Source organism: Fusarium venenatum (genome assembly GCF_020744135.1).
Source record: "Fusarium venenatum strain MPI-CAGE-CH-0201 chromosome Unknown EDB82scaffold_2, whole genome shotgun sequence".
In the NCBI taxonomy this organism is placed as follows: Eukaryota; Fungi; Ascomycota; class Sordariomycetes; order Hypocreales; family Nectriaceae; genus Fusarium; species Fusarium venenatum.
Genome location: NW_027072130.1, coordinates 425,183 through 442,383, shown reverse-complemented (window position 1 = coordinate 442,383; position 17,201 = coordinate 425,183). Strand labels below are relative to the sequence as shown.

Here is a 17,201-nt window from a genome sequence, read left to right as displayed (position 1 = left end):
TGCTTATCTTGTCGCATTCTCGCTTTGACGATTAGCCCCTTTTCCTCGCAACAACCTTTATCCTGTCCTGAACATGTACCTCAAACAGCTTCTCTTCTCTTCAGAGAACAGTTCAGACCATGTTGCTGCACAAACCAACGGTTCTTCACCTTCCAATCGGCCTCCGGATCTGCCATCTCAATGAAATAACGTCTCAATAATTGCGGGATTACTTTGTAAAGTTCCATCATACTTATGTGCTTGCCCACACAGGTGCGTGATCCAGCCCCGAAGGTGAAAAAGCTGGCCTCCATCTTGGAGAGTAACTCGGCATCTGCAGTCAACCATCGCTCCGGTTTGAAGGCCTTTGGGTCCTCGTAAACTTTGGGATCATGTTGAAGAACCCAAGGGTTTATGCCGACAATCGTGCCACCAGGAAAGAAATGACCGCATATCTCGACCCCTTGGGGTGGGACGTGCCGCTCCATCATAAGGCCGATTGAAGGATGCAGACGCATGGCTTCTTTGATCGCTGATTTGGTGTATGTCAGGTGTGAAGTAGTCTCCTTGTAGGAGATCAGATCACTGAGTTTGCCATCCTTATCAGCAGCATCAATTTCCCCGATCACCTTTGCCATCTCTTCAGGGTTTTTGATGAGGAAGTAGATGACTGCTCGGAGAGCAATGGCAGTAGTATCCGAACCAGCAAACACATTAGCCGAAAGATGCACGATAGCGTCTCGGGTAGTCATCTTGAGCGGGTCTTTATTTTTCACCGCAGCCCATCTGGACAGCAGATCTTTCCCACCTACGTCACTAAGCTGCAACTCGCCGTCTCGTTTCATGGGTGTACGAGAATTGATTGCTTTGAGAGTAAAAGTCAAGACGGCATTCCAGGTCTCCATAGAGGGTATCAAGTATGGGAAGAGTGGGTTACCCAACAAGAGGGTGTGCATCTCGGGTACTTGTCCACAGATGGACGCGTAGGCGATAATGCCCTCGATTGTTTTGATCATACCGTCGACATCCCCACCTGTGGCAAGAAAGCCAAGTTTCTGTGCAAAATTGACCTCACCAACTACGTCAAACGCGTAGTACTGGAGCCACATGCCGAGGTCGATAGGTTTGCCATCAGCAGCCCACTGATCAAGTTGGGACATGAACAGTTCAGTGCAAGAATCTATAGCAGCCTCGGATTCCAGGAGGTTGGTCAGGCTGAAAGCTCCTGCGACCTTTTTCTTTTGGTCTCGGTGATAGACTGGGTCTCTAGTAGAGAAGAGGTTCATCTGTGGTTTCTTCTGCCAAGAAATGCTCTGAATAGGATAAAAAGCCGTCTGAAGAGTAGATCAGTATCAGCCATATGGCTGCAGGCTTGAGAGTTCACTAACCTTGGGGAATGCGCCAGTCAATCCATATATGGTCTTGATAGCTTGTGGATCACCAACTGACACGATATTCGGTGCTACTCTAACGAGTGGGCCGTATTTTTCGTGTAGCCTAATGGATGTATGATGAGATTGACCCTGGTACACGTCGTAAAGACGCCAGAGCTTCGTCCATTTTGCAAGGGGTGGGCCAGGGACACGTGTGAGACCTGGATGCAATCGACCATATACGTAGCTCAAAGTGGTGAGGCATAAAAATAACGTGATAAAGTGGTCTTTCAAGAAGAGAATAGCCACTACCGCAGCTGAGATACGTTCATCAGACATTTCTGGAGGGATAACCGTCGAACTTGACTGATACACTGGTACAAAGAGTTGAAACAACCAAGACGTGAAGATGAGAGAAAGGAACTGATTCTTCAAAATCCAAGAAATAAATACACACAGAATCATTAGACTCTGATCCACAACGCATCATCGCCGAGAGACAGTCACTGTGTATTTGTTAGCAAGGTACTTACTAACAGGGATGTGGTCGGATCAGGGTGAAGTTGCTGCCATGTTACCCAACCAAATATGACTATCTGTCCTGAGCTTTTTAGTATTTAAAAATTCTCCTTGTTCGCTTATCTAGAAGGATGTAGCGACCAGTTCCGAAAAGATCGGCTGGGTATAATGTTAACACGCAAACCAAGAGAGGCTCGGAAATCAGATCATGAGATTGGCTACAGGGTGAGCGGGGTATGTAGGATTATGAGAGACTGCCAAGATCATCAACAGGGGGGGATATAGCGAAGATCTTCTAACTGTAGACCTGATCAGCCTGAAGTGGTAAAAGTTACCCTACGGGTACAATGAGTTTGAGTTGAAACATGGTTAAAATACAGAAGTTACCCACTATTGGAAGATTAATCCAGCCAATGCATATGAACTCAGTCGACATCACTTGATACCTTCTTCCACTTAGCATTGACATTACTCAACACCCCCTGAAACTCAGCTGCCAGGACAACTGCTTCGAGCTCAGACTGGAGTCTTGTATAAGCTTGGGTGAGTTTCTCCGATCGTAGCTTAATCTCCCTTTGACCATAAAAATCCTCGTTGTTCGGCTCCTCCACGTCGATGCCAATGCTTTTCAGAATTTCTACTCTCTCGTATTTCCGTGGAGTTGAGCGGCGTTCGCGGCATGCCGGAGAGATTCATATAAGCAAGTACACTTTCGGCGTCCGTAAGTGCATTTGTAAGGGTATGTTTTATCTCGTCAACTATTAGAGGTTAGTAGAGCCTTGATGATGATGTTATTTGATCTCTTACAATATTTGACGGCGCTATCTCTATTGTAAGCTCCCGTCAATTCAGGCTTCTGGTCGGCGGTGACGATTTCTCCATCGTCGCTGCTACCAATGGCGAAGACAGCGCTAGCGATGGCGGCAATGATAATGGCAGTAGAAGGTCTCGAATGTCCGGTGGATACAGCTCCCAGCGCAGCTCCCACCATCGCCAAGATAAGTACTGTCGCAAGTCCAATACTGCTTCTGCTGTCTTCGTTATCTCCCTTCATCGTTTCCGCAACCTTGGCCATGTTCTTTGATGCTCGGCGAAGTCGACCGATATTCAAGTAACGGAGACGTTCGTTCGGTTCGTTCGGTGCCAACAGCGCAGGTTCAGGAATGTTTTGTAACAGAATGAAAGAGGAAGAAATTGCTGCTGTCGGTAGGACTCAAGAGAAGCCTGTTCTATTAGTCATAGAGGCAGCCGACGGTATAGAGTTCCAGCAGCTGCCCTATTGGCCACGTTTACATTTGGAAACCTAGTCTTATGAAGGGGATCTTTAATTTGATGATTTGCATTTGCCTAGAGAAATTAACCTTTGTTGAAAACTTTAGAAAAATTGAAAAAGCCGAGGTGGAAACTGTCGGGTTAAAAAACACGAAGTACGAAATCGAAACAGCTTAAGACATGTGAGACTTTCCAGCAAAATGTGATCTCAGAAATATCCTTTTTGTTGCTACCTTCATCGTTACCACAGTGCGTCGCGAGCTGCACATAACTACACTCTAGTAAATAGCTGATCTTAAAACCCGTTAAAGACCATATTCGGTTCAGTGACAGGAATGGTCTCCATGTGAAGCATCACATCCCGGTCTACATCGAATACCTGGCGGACTTCTGTAGTAGGCAATGGGGACGTAAGCAGCAATTTGAAGCATGTGGTCTTTCCACTGCTAGATGTTTGCCTGACGGACATCGCGAAATGGTGAAGTCGCTTGTGATCCAGCATTTTCGCTGAAAGCAAGCATCATTTACCAAGGATGAGCAGACTGATTTAATCAAGGGAAAAGGTAAAGTAGTTCTAGAGCATGTTTAAAATTAAAAAGATTATAAGTTGCTGATGATTTACGATATAGGAAAGGGGCTTATCATGCTATTGCATGGAGCACCTGGAGTTGGAAAAACTACTACTGCGGGTTCGTCATTTTTTCTTCTTTACAGACGCATTCGAAGGTGATATGCGACTAACTAAACCCGATAGAGGGCATCGCGGAACTCTTCAAAAAGCCTCTGTTTCAGATTACATGTGGTAAGATAATTAATTTCTCAACTTATCACTTTTCTGACAATTGTAGGTGATCTTGGGACCACAGCCCGTGAAGTCGAGGTGGAGCTTGAGAAGAACTTTGCCTTGGCTAGTCGATGGGGTTGTATTTTACTCTTGGATGAGGCTGATGTTTTCCTTTCTGCACGAAACCGCATGGACTTTGTTCGAAACGGTCTTGTGGCCGGTAAGTTGATACCAAACTAAAGTGCAAGTAATGATCCCGCTGATGGCGTTGCCAAGCGTTTCTTCGCGTACTGGAATACTACACAGGTATCCTGTTCCTAACAACAAATCGTATTGGGGATTTTGACGAAGCTTTTGCTTCTCGAGTTCACGTGAGCCTCTATTATCCCGAACTTGACGAGCAAAAGACGATTCGAGTTTTTGAGCTCAACCTGGACCTCATTCAGGATAGATTCAAGCAGCAGGGCCGGGAGATCAGATACGATTCGTCTTCAATCCAGGACTTTGCACGTCAACACTTCTTGAAACATAGATTTAGCCGGTGGAACGGTCGTCAAAGCCGTAACCTCTGTCAGACTGCTCTGGCCTAGCCGAATACGACAAGCAAGGAGAAGACCTTGATAACAAGGTTGATAAAAGCATTCCAGTCAGTTTGCAGCTGAAATACTTAAAGATAGTTCAGGAAGCATATCTGAGCTTTGCGGAGTATCTAGGCGATATACGAGGTACCAAGGGCGATCGCAGGGCTATCGACTTTCAACTACGGGCGAGGCAGGATACCCCGTACCAGACAAGGCCCAGTCGGTTTGCTCACAAGGCAGAAGAGATGGCATCTCAAGATTGGCAAAATCCTCCCACACTGTCGTCGTCTGATTCTTCGCAGTACCGTCTAGCCTCCCAAGTAGATCCATTCCATCCTATCAATCAAGTTCATCCGCTCGCTGGTCAGGGTATAAACATGCCTCCTCAACAATATCAGCATCATCCTTACCAGCAGCCGCAACAACAGAACCAGCACTTTCAACAACAGCCAATGACAACGATGGATAGTACAGGTTACAACGTACCATCTGGCTCGGTGTATGTGGGACATGGTAACACCGACCCTCGCATGATGCAAAGTCAACAATCCAACACGCAGTACATGCATTACCAGCAAGGAAGTCAGGGAGCTCCCCGCAACATGAACCTGAATCTCCAGGGCTCTCCTGTTCCTCAAAGTAGCTTCCAGGGACATCAACAAGGGCAGAGATACAGTAATGGTCCCCAGGGTCAGCGCCTTACTTCACATGTACAAGTTCCGTCAATTTCAATGGAGGATTCCTCGTCTAACTACAATTAATCAAGGGCAGGTGAGATTGCAATTGGTCAGAATTTGTATTCACAATTCCTTTTACGATCCAAGGTTATCTTGATCAACGGACTGTCTTAAACCATCGCCAATTCATTATGTCCTATAAGTACTACCTTGGCCCTGCCTCGGGGAAGTCTGAGCTACCATCTATAAGGCGGCGATGTTTTTCCCTTTTTCAAGAAATAATCAATATTGGTCTTGATTCTTTTTGGGTGTCGTTTCAATGGCTTAGCTGATATCCTCGCTAAAGAGAAAGTCGAACGCTGATGTATCCACCAAGAACAAATCATTGAATGACGGATCTTGGCCGCCTGTGAGAAAGTCCATGGTAATGTTTTGTGAGGTAGTTGCTGCATAATTATCGACGATGTTCGCATCGGGATTCCTCGGCAGGACACTGTCGTCGTCATTCCAGGTTGATGGACCCGCCTTTGGTTGTTCAAACAGTGGCCCATCCACCTGCAAGTTCAGACTGGGTTCCCCTGGAGCATGCACCCGCTCTCCCCTCGGCCTTGAAGCTTTCTGCTCAAGTACCTTCAATAAACCTCCTGCATAATTCCAGTACTTCGTCAGCTCTCGTAATGCTTTCCAGAACGTGTGTAAAGTTTGCCGAGACTTGGCAGCTAGCAAAGGTTTATTTTTGCTAATCTCGTTGATGATATAGATTGTCGCGGTGAACACGACGTGGTTGCTATACAGCCATAGAGAAGAGATGAATTTCTTGTCAAGAAGAACTTCAAAAATGGAAGCAATCGTGACTGCGGCTTCTCTGCAGAGTATAGCATCCTCTTGTCCTTCGGTGGAGCTATCCTTCTTGGATTTCGGCGTAGGGCGATGAATCAGTAAGACGAAGTTGTAGTAAGTCAGATAGAAATGTGCTTGCCATAAATCAAGGTAAGAGATTGTCAACTGCAGTCTTTTCGGGATTGAAAGAAGTAAATTTCCGAGTGACTCGTCGGCTTTTTTAATAGCTTCGAGTTTTGCCTCTGGAGTCGCTCGAAGTGACCAACCCTTTCTTGTCGTTTCTGATATAATCTTGCACAACTGTACATGAAATACGACAAACTCGATCTCTGCTTCAGAAATACTTTCAACGTGCCAAGGCTGGATATCTGGGACATCGGAATCATCGAGATTTCTGCATTTGTCAGCAAGGACGACTTGTCAAGATATCATGCGGTGGACTCACATAACTTGAGGTCGACCAGATGATACAGACGCGATCGTATCGAACTGGAAGAGCACCCACCACAGCCGAGTATACACACGTTTGTACACTGGCATCATCTTTGAGTGGGTGGTATCTCGATGCAGTCCTATAGCCATAGCGGTTCTGGTAGCGATACCAATCCAGTGCCAAGCGTTGGCGTCAGAATACCAAGTCATCAGGAGAGGCACTTGGATGTAGACAAGTCTGTCAGGCCAAGATTCACATTCAAAAAGAATCTTGGTTCTTTGGAAGAAAACACGAAGAAGAGGAACCATGCTCTCATCATGCGATGCCAGAGCGTGGGCTCCTACAAGCATAATGGCATTCAGAAGTGTCAGGCAAGTTGGATTGGTCGGGTCTTGGCCATGATATTGTGTCATGAACAACTCCTCATCGACTATCGGCCATCCACGGTTGATTTGATCAAAATAGGCTCTTATCAGTCGCATCTCAAGCTGCTTGTCTGGACGTTCCAGCGGCTCTCCTGTGACACCGTGCCTTTCATACCAGTCATGGCTGGATTCCAATTGGCCGTTGTTAAAGTGGAAGATATTATCGTAGCCCACATTCGAAGAGCTTTGACGGAACAGGTAGTTGCAGTTAGAAAGATCATTTCCGATGAAGTGTGCTCGAGTTCGATGTCCAAGCTCTGCATCTCTTGCATCGTTGTCGTTCAAGACATGGGCCCCGAGTTCGATCTCCCCACCTTCTTCTGGGGATGAAGTTTCTGATGCGACAACAAAAGATGATGTCGGCGTTGGTGAATTGTTTGGCTGTCGCGGACGGAGTGGAGCTAGAACAGCTAATTGACGCAAAAACTGTCTGGCTTCCTTCTTGTTGGGACACGATCTACATCCAGGTCGGCTGTGAGTACTACAATTTGTACAAGGGACACCTTTGTCAACGATGTCACAGCGAATCTTTCGTTGACGGCAATTAACGCAAGCACGTCCTGACGCAGATGTTGTTAGACATAGTGAAGGGAGTTGAAAGGGGATTGATTCATCAACTCACTAGTTGGCACATCAACACCAGACGGCTGTGCCCTTCTCGCCGAGATGTTCTGCGACCGTAGACGGTGGCCCGACATCTGGATTTTTATTTTCTAAAGAATGAACTCGCTTCGAAACCAGCTCTTAGTCCAGGATGACTTATCTTGTCGGGTCGGGTTTAGTTAGTCGTCATTTAATCTCGTCTGGCGGCTTTCGGCGAAATGAACCAATCAGCTCTGATCATCGGCGTTCCAAACGGCGAGATCATCCAATTAAAACTATTTAGACATGTTGCGGTGAAACTGTCCAATTGCAGCTGGTCTAACCACGGCGAAATCACCAATAATGACGCTACATTCAAGCCTGTCAAGTCATGTTATCAACAACTCAAGGGCGTTCTTCGACATGATTATCAATACATATTGGAACTGCATTGCAACTGGATTATATATTTGAGACCTGTCTGCAGGAAAATATCTCGCGTTGTCCGTTTTATTCACATGAATAACCTGGCTTGAATTGTCCTCATCCTACCCATACAAAACGGAATCTATCTGGAACAGCCGTTACCATGCCGTCACTCCAGACCCTACAGAGATTGAGATGTATTCAACCAGGAACAAAACTCAACTGTCATGTCGAGATCAACATCGATGGGCACCACGAGTCCAAGATATATACCACCGGCACCACGATCCAGGGTAGCGTTAGACTCATCTCTCAGCGCCAAACCGCATTTCAGTCCATCCAAGTCAGTCTCAGAGGCACGAGTTCAACCCGCCAAGCGTCTCAATATGGAGGGCCCTTCACAACCCATACCTTCCTCAACATCCAGATGCCCATCTCTGAGGATGTTCTGCCCGCTGATCATATTCTCCAAGCTGGGGAGTATTACGTCATCCCGTTCTTGTTCAAGATCCCCGAGGATCTCTCTTTGCATGCATGCAATCATCGAAACCCGGTAGTGAAGGAGCGCCACCTCCTTCCACCCCCGAGCCTTGGATCATGGACGAAAAACGATTTCACGGATGGCTCGACATATGTCGATTATGTCATTCGAGCGCGACTTGTGCTCAGAAAGAATGGCTGCGAGGAAACAAAGTTTGTCGATCAGAACACCTCTCTCAAGGTCGTTCCTATGTTTCCTGAACAACCACCGATTAACGTTGCTTCTTTGAACTCGCAATACTGCTTGTCCCGGACAAAGACAATAAGAAGGAACTTGGTTGGCGCTAAAGAAGGAACTCTCAAAATTTCGACAACTCAACCTCGGCCAGTAAGACTTCATCTGGATCACCTTCAGCCATCGGACTCTGAACTAGCGATCGATTTTGAATACACATCATCGTCACAAAGAGGCACACCCCCCGAAATGCGTGTTAAAGGAGCCGTTATTGAGGTTATCACCAGTTTCTGGACCGGCCCTGCTGGTTATCTTCCGGATCATGATGAGACACTACAAAGCGCTATCTCCCCAGTCGCTCCATGGACAAACTCATACCCTATACCCTTACAAGAGGTTGGGGAAGTAACTTGGGAAAATGTCGCAACTCTCGGTTATTTAGCGGAATCAGAAAGAAGAGCGTCTGAACCAATTCAAGTCATCCCGGACAGTGCTAGCAGGCAGACACCAGCATGCACAACAGCGAGTTCTATCGATATCAATTACAATCAGCCGAAGCCACTTATATACAAGGCTACTTTGACACAACCTTTCGAGCTCCCGACCGAAAAATTGCTATTTCTACCCACTTTCCACTCGTGTATGGTTAGCAGAAGCTACCGCATTCGAATCATCCTAGCCTCGAGAGCTCATGGTAGTAGGATATCTCTTAACATACCACTCCAAATAACAAGTGAAGGACCTGCCACTACCAGTAGTCCTAGATTGCCTGTTTATGTAAGTACAACAACTAAAGGTTCATTGACAGAAAGACTAACTCAACCGTATATAGTATGATGATGAATTTGAACAAATTGGCGATTTACCTCCTCCATACAGGAAATAAAGATGACTGGGTTGAGTTAATAGTTGGAGTGTGAGAACGATGAAATAGCAATTGAATGTAGGTTTATATTGGGAGATTCCAGACTAAAAGAGGGAATGTACATGTATCTAGAAAACACAAAAACTAGACTGTTTCCACCTAGGCCTCGTTCTTCATCCAGTTTACTCAACCTCGAACCCGACTGGCTCGACTGGACCAAGTCTAATTGGTGGACCACTTGCATCTTCACAACCATCCCTCGCTTCACGCTGCCCAGGTGGTGCCATCACATCCTCCTTCTTTCCATAACGCCACCATTTAACCACCTCATCCTCGCGAACTTCAAGTCGATACTTATGACCTGGCGTAAAGGCTTTGTCACCCTCAATCGCATACTCCCTCAGAAATCTATGCGAAATAGTCACAGGCGTTTCTGGTTCCAGGGTAACATAGTACTCGTCATCAGGGCCGCCGAGTTCATAACTGAAGCCTGGTCGCTTTGGACCCTTTGTGACATCCATCTGAATAGGCGAACCTGTAGTGAGATCTGTGCATATAAAGTTCTTGCGTCGCTGGGCTAGTGCTAAGTTGAAAATAGTATGCCAGGTAAATATGGTGATGGGTGAGGAAGCATGAGAAGTTACTGTGATTGAGATACTGGGTGGTGATTCAGAACGTCGTGTGAATTTTGGTGGGTCGATAGACATGCTTATCGAAAGCGTCGGGGGCCGGGAGGTAGGATCAGACATTTCGTAGAAATAGATGAAAGGTAATAGTGAAATTTGGATGGAGGTATAGGTCTGCGGCGTGGTCTTATATATCAAGTGTTTCAAACGTGGTGACTCAGCTCCGTTAAAGGATTCCTGAGGATACCATGACATCATTCACGCTTACTGATAGAGGCGTACAGGAGCTGAATCGTTCACATGTAGAGCCCGGCCTTTCCGTGAGAAGGCACACACCTCGAAGACAGTCCATAGAGGGAAATAATGTATAATTTCCTGGAATGTAAAAGATGTAAAGTTGGATGAGTGCAAAAAACAGAATCCGAGAGACATGTAACAACGTCCTCACCATTGATATACCCTATCTAAGCCTTTCGCTTCGAATCTGCCGTAGTAGGCGCATCAAAACTCTTTCCACAAATAATACTCCAATGCAACTCATTAGCAAACCACGAATAATTATCCGCATTATCCAACTTATCCTCCCGGCTCAACTGCTGACTATCATAAGGACCATAAGCATGGTCATCAGTCCCCAGTTTCGGAAGAATACCCTTGACCAGATTATCATAGTGGGTATACTCGTGGATGAGAATGGATCCAAGACTCTCCATCTTAGATGATACACGAGCATCGAACTTTTCGCACCGAACTGGGTTTACGCCGTCGTAGCCCTTGCCGATTCCACCGCTCTCGAAACCTTTGGGACACATGATGATCTCAGGGTTTTCACCACCTGCGTCTCTGGTTTCGGCTTGGGTATCGCCGTCGCAGGAAAATTCACCGTCATCGGGATCCTGGTAGTCGGGCATAATCCTGAGCTTTCCAAGAAGTGGATTACCCTTTCCATCTTCATGGTCATCTCCCAGAATTGCATCAAACACCTCTGCTCGGATGATCAGCCAGTTTCACAACCAAGCTAATGTTATCACTTACTGTTAACAGTATCTCTATCGTCAGGATGAAACCACTTTGCAAAGATCTCATCGGAGATAGAACTTGGAGTCAAGGCATAGTACGCCAGCTGAAGTGCATCACGAGCCCCCTCGCTAGCTTGCTTTTTTTCTTGGTCTGAGAAGGCACCGTCGATGATTGGAGGGTCACGCTTGTCCAGGAACTTGGCAAAGGACTTGGAAGCTCGAGGAGTCGGCGAGGCCAGAGCGAGTAGCCCGGTGGAAAGAAGAAGGAGAGCCGATTGCAACATCTTGGAGAGACTTGTGAGCTACTGAGAGAACTGAGAGCTGCCGATGCTATGACTTGATGATCCAAACACAGGGTATTTTGGTCCTTTTTATAGATACGACTTTCACTTATTTCCTCTCTATTCTTCATATGCAACATACCGTTACTTCATTTTGCCCCAATTGGAAGTTCACGGCACGTCTGACCATCGAGATTCAGCATTACATACGAGCAATTGGATCATCATAATTGCTCGATCACGCTTACGTTGGATATCTCTGCTGACAGGATCCCGTTCCTCTATCTAAACGATGGCGTATCTTTCCCATTCGATTCTCCTTAACCGGCAATATGTTTCACCTAATAGCCAGTCACGGTGCGATTAATAAACAGCTCACGGAATATGCATGAACCTGGTGCTGAAGGCTGCGTCTTGTGTGAGTGGGCTGGTTGGTTATGCTTATGAACAGCCTTGTAGAGTATATGCAGCGCATTGCTGCGAAGTAGAACTACCGGATTTTTTCAGCTTTGGGTGCTCTTATTTGAGACATTCCGGCGTATTCAATTGGGGGCTGATGATCTTTGGCCGAGATCTAATGTAGATCATTACTGTCTAGTCTGGATCTTTTGTTCGCAGGAAGGCTCAGCTTTGAAAAATGTTTCCTTATTGATTCATATACATGGAAAGACGCCACTGCGATGGGCTGTTCAGATGACATGAGTCTACTTGTAACAAATGTCAGACCTGTTAGCAAGGCAGAAGTGCAAGGTGCAGAGATCGCCAGTCATGCGCCTAGTCATAGCGCCCGAAAGTGGTGTCACGGGCCGCCAGGATCCAACGCTGCAACCTGTCAGCATGACATAAATTATCCGATAGGATGAGCTTAGTGGAGGATCGGGGCTACCCCACAGCTGAAGCTGCATGAGCATTCCTATCGGATTGTAAGCGTATCGATCGCGATGATAATCCTACTTAATACAGCAGGTGTGAAGATTCACGGTCTCAGCCGCCCTACAAGGATCTACACGAGCCGGATATCGCCGCTTCTCAGTCACGTTGATAGACGCGACAAGGGCTTCAGGTAGGCACTGCAGACTTCCCGGTACTGTGAATCCTCCTATTATCGAAGTTAACATAACCTAAAGTCGTGTTTCGAGAATTAAGGAAGATTCAATTGTTAACGGATAGTTGGTCGTAAAAACGCTTATAACATGGTTATCTATATTGCATCTTGCTAATAATAAAACTCACGCGATATTGTCAGTATGGTATGGAATATTCGATAGCATCCTCAGCATCTATATTATGAGATCCTTGCTAAAAGCTATATCATCTTAACTACTTTGTTCTAGGAACCCTTTTAAAGTGCTATCTCCCAGGTACTTTCTATAAGCAACACTAACCCGCTCGTAAACAATCTATTTAGTCCCCGAACTTATTAACATATCTAGGTATATGAGAGTTAAGGATCACAAGCAAATTCTGTATAATATTCTCTCTTGCCTTCGTAAAACTATAATGCAGATATAAGATAACTCGGACTCTTGTTGCAATCAGCCATAAAGAACCTAGATCGTAACTTGGACACCACCTTTGGAGGCGGACTTAAACATTGCATCCAGGTACTGATGCCTCTGCACGGCATCGTCGAAAGTTGGGTATGCTCTTCCACTTGCAAAGTTCTCATATATACGGCCGACATTCTGCGAGGTGAGTGGCAGATCCAGTGGCCTGTCAAGAGAAACCTCCTCAATCCGTCCAGTGGCGTACTCTTTGAGCCTCACTTTATAATCTTCGGCACCCATATTGGACATGATTGTACTTCCCGTGATCCGTAGCTGGCCCTTGTCGCCGATAATGTCCCAGATCAATCCCCCTCCTTCGTCAAACGCATCGCCACCACGGAGAGTATATGTGTAAGTTACGCCTGACTTGGTCGTTCCCTGAAGTGAGGCGTAATCGTCCGCCGTTTTTTCGACCTGAGATTGAATGACCTTGTCCCCGTCGAGGACATCTACCGTAGGCCATGTGGTCCGCAGCTGCGCCGACACTGATACCGGCTCCCCCAGTAGCTTGGCCAGGGGTTCGAAAGTATGACCCACGTAGATGGACAGCATTACTTGCCCATCAACACCATCGATGTCACGATCCTTGAAATAGCCGTATCGTTTGTCGATCTTGACGCCAGTCTCCCCGGTACAGGCGCTGCCGAGGATCTGCGTTACCAAAGGCTTCCCGATGGAGCCTGTATCGATGACGCGCTTCAATGTCGTCTGTAGGTGAGAAACCGCTCCCTGTAATTTGACTATAGTCCGGACACCCTTGTCTTTTGCTAGCTGCGTAAGCTCATGCGCCTGCGCAGTAGACACACCCAGAGGCCATTCGACATAAACGTCTTTGCCCGCCTCGATGGCCGGCTTGGCGATTTCATAGTGGGAAAAAACGGCAACTGCGCAGACTACGAGGTCCACAGTATCCGAGGCACAGAGCTTTTGAATCGAGTCAAACGGGCGGGCTGAGTCGAGCTTATACTTGCTGATAGCATCATGGCTGCGCTCGATGGACGAGTTATACAAGCCGGTAATCTCATATTTTGTCGAATCGCGTAAATAAGGAAGATGGGCGATTGAAGCCCAGCCTCCAGACGAAGAAAGCCCAATGATTCCTACTCGAATCGGCATTGTCGTCTTTTTTGTATATTTTTCTTGTTGATAAAGAAATGAAGTAGAAGTGCGGTTTGTATGCCTGACTTGTGTAATGAAGGGTTGAACTGCGAAGTACGGCTATCAAGTATTACCCATGCTCTCTGTATATTCTTTCAGCTTTTTATGCCCATCCATTAACGTTAGCCAACTCTTTGCATAATCTTGTAAGCTTACCTAGCAGCATTGACTACGTCATTATTTGTTAGATGTTTTGGACATTTGGAGTAGATATTAGTTTTAGGTTGATCCGTTGTATTGTCAAGCGAAAAGGGCGGCAAAGGAAACGCTTGGCCACAAAGTCTGAGGTTTCCTAGGCTTATGATGGCTATATGTTTTGGCTGGTCACGATACTGGTCCGTGAAATCCTGCAAGCTGTTGAACCGTCGAACGAAAAGATCATTGTCGAGTGTGTAGTAATTAAAGTAATCTCGTGGTGGGGGGGACTTTGGTAAAGCTGTTAGCAACTTTATGACCTTATTATGTTTTAAAATTATGACGTTCGTTAATGAGAATAGACTAATGTTTGAATAACGAAGATGTTGGGTGTTGTGCTTTTTTACCCCTTATATAAAGTGATATATGTTGTCATGCGGTTAATAGAGGACAGTCAAAGCTATACGCGAGCGATTAATATTTATTTCTCCAAAAGTCTTTCCCCACCATTGTAACGCAGGAGACAAGTAGACAACACCGAACCAAGACGATGAGTATCCTTAGTCACAGACCATTAGGAATTGCGTGAGGTACCTAGTGGCGGTATGATGTACTGCGATATGTGTAATGCATTTATAATATTCTTTCCTGATCTATAAGGGGTTGCCATATCTCAAAGTCTCCTCCATTTTATTAGTCCTTGATTATGGTTAGTATGCACGATCGGCACTAAATCTTTTCTTCTCCAAGTGTCTGTGCATGTGGAAATGAAGAGAAGCCAGGTAAGGCAGATTGGGAGAATAATTACGACTCAACCTAGATCATGCCTGATACATTAAACCAGGCTATTAATTGAGAAATGATCTCCCAATCTCGCTCCTCCATCCCCATCTTAAACTCAAGTGCATCTGTGTTCAGTAGTCTCTTATCATCATTTCAACGAACGTCATGGCGCAGCAATCAATCCCCAAGACAATGAAGGCCTTGAGACTAGTAAAGGTACGTCGAGCGAGATGATGGGGGCTGTAATCATACTACTAAACAACTTATTTCTTCAGTTTAATGAGAATTACCAGCTCAGACACGATGTCCCAGTCCCTGAACCAGATTCAGGTGAGCTCCTCATTCGCGTTGCGGCTGCCAGCTTCTGCCACACTGACTACCAAGTCTATCAGGGTATTTACAAGACCCAACTACCATTCACAGGCTCTCACGAACCAACTGGTACCATTACCAGCCTGGGGTCTGATGTACCTGGTGACTGGAAGGTTGGTGACCGAGTTGGTGTCTTGAACTTCAGAAAACCCTGTGATGACTGCAACGGGTGCAGATGGCGAAGGAGCAGATACGGTACTTTGAACGCTCGCTACTGTGAGAACAAGACCATGAACGGAATTGTTAAGTCGGACGGTGGTTTTGCCGAGTATATGATCACTTCGCATTATTCGCTAGTCCATCTCCCAGACGATGTGTCATTTGAGCAGGCGGCTCCATTAATGTGTGCTGGTGTAAGTCTATATCCGCTTCCTCATTCCTTGTTTATCTTGTTTATTGGATATTGATAAATCATGTAGGCTACGGTCTGGAACGCAATCAAGGAGACAGGCCTCAAAAAAGGGCAATCCTTGGCCCTGGTCGGCATCGGCGGCCTGGGTGTGCTAGGTGTCCAGTTTGCCAAGGCTTTAGGTTATCGAGTCGTCGCTTGTGATAACCGTGAAGGCAGCCTGAATCTTGCTTCGGGGGTGCCGGAACACCTCCGACCTGACTTAATAGTCAAATCGGGTGACGAAGACGCTACCCAGAAGATCTCTGACTTTACACACGGCGAGGGACTACATGGAGTTGTCGTCTGTACCGATAGTGTAGCTGCCACAGACTGGGCATTGCATCGCCTTCAACCACGAGGCACATGTGTAGCCCTTGGTCTGCCAGATGGAGGCTTTAGGTTTGATGCGTTTAATCTGGTATTCCGAGAGATCAACGTCAAAGGCTCTCTTCACTGCAGCATAGAAGAAGTTAAGAAGATGATTGATGCAGTCTCTGAGCATGGCATTGTTAGCCACCTGACCATACTACCGCTGGAGGAAGGCGAGGATATTCCCCAGAGAGTAGCTGCTCATGAGTTTAGCGGTCGGCTGGTGGTAAAGATTCAGTAGTCGGTTGGAAAACAAAATTATCAATTGGTCCATCGCGTCTTTTGTCGTGCATCGATATCTTTGTTGTACGTAATAGAACCTTTATCTCGGTCCACAAATCATAAGGTGGCTCCAATCAATGTGTTTTTGGAAGAACCAGTTGTCTCATAGAGCTAGAAAGGGCCCGGAGAATAGAATTCATGAACGATTAGCAAAAGTTGGGCATGCGTGTTCAGTGTATCTTAGGATGCAGCATATGACTAGTATACGTTCACGGCCTCGGTGTAAAGACTATCGGTTTTTGTACTTCGACTCTTCTAGTAGAAGGTGCCGATGAGACAAACAAGGTGCATGGAAAATAGCTGGTGGCCGCCAGAGACATATCAAGTATGGCGTAGGCATGGAACCAGTTGTTAAACTCCGCTTGCCAAACTTGCGCTTAAAGTGCCAGTTTCTTCTCCACCAGGGCAAGCCGTGCTTCTAGGCCTTGAACGTATTACCATGGGACAGACGCAGTGTCTTGCGCTTTTGTCTCTTCTAAAGGGATGCACTTTGTTCCAGATCGATCACGATCTCCGCACTATACTGATGCTGGTTCGAATCCATCGTAGTTTTTCCCTCCAACAAAGAGTGCTGAAGTCCGTCCAAGCGCGGCACACATGGCTATTATCTCTAATTCACCCATGGCACGCCTAGTCTCATCCCGGGTATAAGAAGTAGGTGTCTACAGCCAAGTAAAAAAGGTCTGAAAGGTGTCCATAAAGAGCTTAGTAGACAGATTACCAATCTTATTTTCATTTTTTCCCCCAAGCTTCATGAATAGCTTAGT

General features: G+C 46.3%; 9 protein-coding genes across 9 annotated transcripts; 3 read left to right on the top strand and 6 right to left on the bottom strand.

Annotated features, from left to right (window-relative positions):
* Positions 1-80: 80 nt before the first annotated feature.
* On the bottom strand, positions 81-1,691 carry EDB82DRAFT_522846 (putative cytochrome P450 oxidoreductase; the record flags this gene model as incomplete). Its single annotated transcript, XM_025732875.1, has 2 exons — positions 81-1,313; positions 1,368-1,691. 2 exons carry the CDS (start codon positions 1,689-1,691, stop codon positions 81-83), a joined length of 1,557 nt encoding a protein of 518 aa, XP_025583838.1.
* Positions 1,692-2,199: 508 nt separating this feature from the next.
* EDB82DRAFT_494400 (uncharacterized protein) lies at positions 2,200-3,293 on the bottom strand. The gene is made up of 2 exons (XM_025732874.2): positions 2,679-3,293; positions 2,200-2,629 (listed from the first exon to the last, which is right to left on the bottom strand). Exons 1-2 carry the CDS (start codon positions 2,944-2,946, stop codon positions 2,436-2,438), a joined length of 462 nt encoding a protein of 153 aa, XP_025583837.1. The 5' UTR covers positions 2,947-3,293; the 3' UTR covers positions 2,200-2,435.
* Positions 3,294-3,786: 493 nt separating this feature from the next.
* Positions 3,787-5,269, top strand: EDB82DRAFT_553537 (P-loop containing nucleoside triphosphate hydrolase protein; the record flags this gene model as incomplete). Its single annotated transcript, XM_065609613.1, has 5 exons — positions 3,787-3,832; positions 3,898-3,945; positions 3,992-4,147; positions 4,204-4,497; positions 4,605-5,269. 5 exons carry the CDS (start codon positions 3,787-3,789, stop codon positions 5,267-5,269), a joined length of 1,209 nt encoding a protein of 402 aa, XP_065464425.1.
* Positions 5,270-5,287: 18 nt separating this feature from the next.
* EDB82DRAFT_494399 (fungal-specific transcription factor domain-containing protein) lies at positions 5,288-7,627 on the bottom strand. The gene is made up of 3 exons (XM_025732872.2): positions 7,506-7,627; positions 6,471-7,443; positions 5,288-6,419 (listed from the first exon to the last, which is right to left on the bottom strand). The coding sequence occupies exons 1-3, from the start codon at positions 7,579-7,581 to the stop codon at positions 5,510-5,512; spliced, it is 1,959 nt and encodes a 652-aa protein (XP_025583835.1). The 5' UTR covers positions 7,582-7,627; the 3' UTR covers positions 5,288-5,509.
* A 231-nt stretch (positions 7,628-7,858) lies between these two features.
* EDB82DRAFT_120956 (uncharacterized protein) lies at positions 7,859-9,573 on the top strand. The gene is made up of 2 exons (XM_025732871.2): positions 7,859-9,383; positions 9,439-9,573. The coding sequence occupies exons 1-2, from the start codon at positions 8,055-8,057 to the stop codon at positions 9,490-9,492; spliced, it is 1,383 nt and encodes a 460-aa protein (XP_025583834.1). The 5' UTR covers positions 7,859-8,054; the 3' UTR covers positions 9,493-9,573.
* A 41-nt stretch (positions 9,574-9,614) lies between these two features.
* Positions 9,615-10,337, bottom strand: EDB82DRAFT_494396 (uncharacterized protein). Its single transcript, XM_025732870.2, has one exon. It carries the CDS (start codon positions 10,218-10,220, stop codon positions 9,654-9,656), a length of 567 nt encoding a protein of 188 aa, XP_025583833.1. The 5' UTR covers positions 10,221-10,337; the 3' UTR covers positions 9,615-9,653.
* A 113-nt stretch (positions 10,338-10,450) lies between these two features.
* On the bottom strand, positions 10,451-11,491 carry EDB82DRAFT_534925 (uncharacterized protein). The gene is made up of 2 exons (XM_025732869.2): positions 11,133-11,491; positions 10,451-11,082 (listed from the first exon to the last, which is right to left on the bottom strand). Exons 1-2 carry the CDS (start codon positions 11,398-11,400, stop codon positions 10,562-10,564), a joined length of 789 nt encoding a protein of 262 aa, XP_025583832.1. The 5' UTR covers positions 11,401-11,491; the 3' UTR covers positions 10,451-10,561.
* Positions 11,492-12,947: 1,456 nt separating this feature from the next.
* Positions 12,948-14,060, bottom strand: EDB82DRAFT_473550 (uncharacterized protein; the record flags this gene model as incomplete). Its single annotated transcript, XM_025732868.1, has 1 exon — positions 12,948-14,060. The coding sequence occupies one exon, from the start codon at positions 14,058-14,060 to the stop codon at positions 12,948-12,950; it is 1,113 nt and encodes a 370-aa protein (XP_025583831.1).
* Positions 14,061-15,185: 1,125 nt separating this feature from the next.
* Positions 15,186-16,393, top strand: EDB82DRAFT_473549 (chaperonin 10-like protein; the record flags this gene model as incomplete). The annotated part of the gene is made up of 3 exons (XM_025732867.1): positions 15,186-15,236; positions 15,296-15,745; positions 15,812-16,393. 3 exons carry the CDS (start codon positions 15,186-15,188, stop codon positions 16,391-16,393), a joined length of 1,083 nt encoding a protein of 360 aa, XP_025583830.1.
* Positions 16,394-17,201: the final 808 nt, after the last annotated feature.